Source organism: Suricata suricatta, chromosome 2, assembly GCF_006229205.1.
Source record: "Suricata suricatta isolate VVHF042 chromosome 2, meerkat_22Aug2017_6uvM2_HiC, whole genome shotgun sequence".
NCBI lineage: Eukaryota > Metazoa > Chordata > Mammalia > Carnivora > Herpestidae > Suricata > Suricata suricatta.
In genome coordinates, this window is record NC_043701.1 from 184,097,343 (window position 1) to 184,102,151 (window position 4,809).

The 4,809-nt window shown below is 46.0% G+C and overlaps 1 protein-coding gene across 1 annotated transcript in view; it reads right to left on the minus strand.

The window, feature by feature from the left end:
* EBF3 (EBF transcription factor 3) overlaps nt 1–4,809 on the minus strand; it is a 116,787-nt gene that overhangs the window by 105,546 nt on the left and 6,432 nt on the right. Inside the window, exon 7 of the mRNA XM_029920640.1 lies at nt 3,106–3,174. Within this exon, the coding sequence (XP_029776500.1) occupies nt 3,106–3,174 (69 nt within the window). The remainder of the gene's footprint in view (nt 1–3,105; nt 3,175–4,809) is intronic.

Below are 4,809 nucleotides of genomic sequence, written 5' to 3' on the forward strand. Positions count from 1 at the left end.
ATCTGCCGTAGATGCTCTGTCCTACAGCGTCTGTGGACCATGCTTTCTACTCTACGGTGTTACGCCTCTCCTTTCCTTTACCCCACAAGTTGTTACGTTAGCTTACATAATAAACTGTGGTGTAATTATATTTGCAGAGCCATAAAACATGGTTTCTCTGGCATTGTTTTATGAGGAAGAAGACAGTCAGCGGGGGTGAAACCGCAGTAAATTAAAAGCGTTTGATAATACAAAATATCCTCACTTTTCCCCCTCTTCTTGCCTCTGAAGGGTCTTCCGTGTTGTTCGTGAGTATTTAATGCTTCTGAAAGATAACTAAATTGTGTAATTAGCTGATTTAAGGCATCAGAGTCTGTAGAATGTGATTTCCCTGCCAGAGCGGGAAGCTCACTCCTCTGCTCTCATAACAGAGAAAAGCAGGCTCGCCTGCCGGAAGAGACTCGGTGTGGGTTAGAACAAACGTGGGCCCATTGATCTCAATTCAGGTTGGAATTATTGGTTTATATCCTCAGGACAAATATGCCTTATCTGGTCAGAACCTGCTAAATGTATCCAAAGGCCACAAGGAGCTGGCGAAGCACATTGTATATAATTCTTTTTTAAGCCAACTAACCAAGTGATGACATTGCTGATGGGGACCTGTGGACTGACTCGCCAATCTGATGGGATGTTTTCTCCTGCAATACTCAGGAGGGAACACAGGCTAGAAACTCAACATGAGCAACTAATTTTAGGAAGCAACACCCCTCCCCCCACAGAAATGACTACATTATGGGATTGAAACACACGTCAGCTGTGAAAGACGGCTCTTTCTACAGACGTTCCCTTCCTGTAGGTGTTTTCCTTTCTCTGATTAACACAACTTGCCCCAGTGAACAGGAGACTCCGCATTTTTCCCCTAGAAATACACTTAACCTGGAGAAAGTGCGGACACGGCCACCGTTTCCCAAGGATCTCCATCAGGCCACAAAATAAGTGGCGTTCATTCATGATAAGTGACAGCTCTCTTAAGAAAGCTAAAAATGTACATTCGATCTGTCATTACTTAAGAAACTATCCTTACCTCAAAATCCCTAACATGGAAGGTGATTAAAATTCCCATAAAATTGTCATATCTTTGAATTTAGAAGCAGAACAGATTTTTCATCAATAATTAAGACCTCCAAAGCATTTACGCCAGGCGTAAATGGGACTGCAATCCTCCTTACTCAAATAAACTTGGTAAACCCATTAACCACATGTTTTTACATTTTCCCCCTCCTCTCATGCTTCTGGAATATCAAATGATTGCACACTTCTCTTAGATAGAAAGGTATCAGGAACCTCAGCACACACTTCAGTTAACCAAATATGAGACAGCATCCAGACAAGAATTAAAGGGGACATTTCTACAAACCCAGAAAAGAGATTTCCCATTGTGTGACCGAGTATTAAAAGGTATTCAGCACCAATAGTCGATAAACGATTGAACGTGACACAAACCCAACATGATTGTGAAGAGAAAACACAAGCCCCGAAACATTAGTGGACTCGTCACGACTACTCCATTACTGTGCCATGCGGAAGACGTCACCATTTAAAAGCAAGTCACCTTCTTAAAATTTCACAGTATCACAAACCGAAGACGGCCAACCCCCAAAAGAAGCACACTCCCCCGTCCTGCACCGGCAGCAAGCGCACACTGCCTCTCGGGCACCTCACGCCCAGACAGGGTTCCAGAGCTGCTCCACACTTGGAGCCAATCAAAAATAAAATAACATGAATTCGGCTACAAGACAACAACCCACGGCTGTAGGAGTTCCACAGCCGCCACACCAAAGACGAATATAATTATATTGATCTTGGGAGCTGGGAGTTCTACAAAGTGTTGAACTTGTTCTCAATCGCCTGAGTGACGGCCACAACTGGTCAGCCCTATTTGATTACTAATAAGAGAGCTGTCCTCTCTGTCAGCTACCGAACATTCTCCACTAAGCAAACAGCCACCCCAGCTAGTTAAACATTAGCATTGCTCTCCACTGGTGGCGCATATTTCTTTAGGCTTAACTCATAGAGTTTTCCGGGTTTAATTTTTCAGACACTGGACAGCAAAGTTCACGATCAAAAGATAACTCTGTAATGAGAGCTGCTGAAATTCAACCCCTCTTCAAAACCGTCTAACCCTCTGCCTCACAAAACCGGTGTCATATGTACACGCCTGACATTTATTCGATTTGGGTACCAATTGCGAAATCTGCAGTCAGTCACACCCTGAGCCTTCTGCTGTTCCCCATTGTTGGGAAGAAAGGACGCCTCCTCTCCTGCAGGTCACCGAGAGCCAGCGATCTGGGTGAGTGTGCGAAGAGGAGGGTGGAAGGGGTGCTTTTTTGTTGTAAAGCAATGCCAAATGCACATTAGCACTATCAGGCCTAATGATTAGTATCTTAAAAGGATGCAACATTGCCCAAGGAGTATGATAAATCGCAGGACGGAGAGCAGCAATGTAAAGAATGCATACAGCTCATCTAGTTATGGAAATTAATGTTGGAAAATGTAACCAGCGTGTGTAATTAGTTTCAATTATAACAACTTTGGTTTGTTAGTTACATATTTGCTACTTGACATAAAACGACAGCCACAATTGGAAAAAAATTAGGAGACATTTTGCAACTAATTGAGAGCAGATTAAATTCATTCTAACACTGGGCAACAATTACAACAGTCACACCGCCCGAGCCTCAACTTCAGCTATCATCCGAGATAAAAATAGGGCAAAAATGAAATACTTGTTAACAAATTAGCAAAAAGCATTTTACGACATATCTCTGGGTTGAAAGCCAGCAACTCTCTAGGCAGAAAGTGCTCCTCACAGTGAGAGCGGTGGCAGATGAAACCGCTTCCCTTGACAACTCGCAAGCAATTACCGAATCCCCACAGAGCGAGCCGCCAGGTTTCCGCGTCAGCCCACCTGTGCACCGTAACACACACGCACGCACGACAAATGCCACGACGCGCACGGGGGGCTCCGCTCCAGACTCCAAACTACGGCGCAACTGCAGCCGAGCGCGAGCAAAGGGTTGGGGCGTTGCTGCGGTTTGCTTTGAGAAATAAAGAAGTCATCCTTACCTGTCAATGATTACAGGGTCCGAGGGCGTTTCGTTTCTGTTGCCACAACTTTTCTTGTCACAGCACCGGCTGCGGAGCAATGGTAAACAGGGGTTTCAATACGCATTGCATCCTCTCACGCCCAACTCGTAATGTGTGCGTGCGTGTGTGTGTGTGTGTGTGTGTGTGTGTGTGTGTGTGAGTGAAGTCTGACACTAGAGCGGCTGGAGGCGAGAAAACAAGTTCTCCTACCGCAGCAGTTTGGCAGATGTAAACCCGGGGAGCTCATGGGCTCTGCGGCTACACGCAGGACGGAAGTTTCTACCGGAAGGAGCAAAGTTGAACATGATCTGTTACCCCAGGAGAGCAGCCGAGCTACGCCAGAAATTCGGACGCTGAAACGTGGGAAGCGTGTTCCGTGTTTGTCTTTGCAATGAACTGAGGAGAAGGGGAGGCAGGAGGCTTGGGAATAACTTTTCACAGCTTCGGCTTTTGTTTACCTCTAATTGTCAAGCTGTTATTTCTGGAAGAGATGCAGGATGCCACCTTCCACCAATATTTCTTTTGGGCATTTATTAATTATAACCACAAAAGCATGCATCAATCTATCAGAAAGTTCCATTGTTCCTTCTCTAAGCCCACCTCAACTCCGTTATTGAAACTTTAATTAAAGCAGAAATGAAACAAAAATGTTATGCTTCTTGCATTTTAAAAAAGCATACTTGTATAATGGTTACATGTCTAAATTAGCTAAATTAACACCATATGGTAGGCAAAGTATATAAAGCCTTTTAAAGCTGACAGCTAAAGTGATTAAAGAAAGTCTACAGTCTTCCACTTAGAGCTTAAATCACATCTGTGCGCTTTCTATGTTAATTGCAGTACATGCAGAAGTGGATAATAAAGAAATTCCACTTTATTGGTTGTAATTTATATTTATTACCTGATATGAGAAAAAGTCAGCTTTTGTATATTAGTGCTGTAACAATATGTCTGCTCAGAAATGGCATTTAGGCGATCCGCATCGTAGCCAGGCAGAGCATGCCCCTCAGAGTCTGCGGCCTGCTACTGTCGCAAGCCTGCAACGCAGGCCCTGCCGATCCCTTGCAACTATATTTCACATGCCGCACATACAAAGCCAATGATGCATTTTTATTTGCCATGTAGGGGTGCAACTCTTGTGGTAGTTAGAAAAAAACAGGTGGGAAATTGCTCTTCTGACAGAGATCTCCAGGAACGCGCCCGCAATCTAACAACACTATGCACGATGCATCAGTGCTCTGGGGAAGAGGTTAACTGACGGAATCACAATCCAATTCTCACATAGGCGCGCGCTGTAATAAGTACAAAAGAGTTTCCTTTTTATCAATAACAGACAATCGTGGAGCTCGGGACGCCAGTGCTCGAGAAAGAAGTAGTAAAATGACTCCCGTGATCTCTGACTCCTCCGGCTCCGAGGACGGAGGCATCACCCAGGACCTGTTTTCATTTTTGACTACACTGCCGCGACACGGCCAACGAATTAATCCGCTCCGCTGAGCAGCCGCCCGCGCCGGCCGTCTTCTCCGGGGAGGGAGAGGAGGCCGGGCTCCCGGGGGCCGGCGTGCAGACTCGGGCCGATTGCATTTCAATCGATGCCCTGCCCGAAGTCGGGCGGGGCGGTGGCGCCGGGAGGCGGCGTCCTTTGTGGACGCAGCCGGCGCCGAGGCCGCCCGCGCCCCCGCC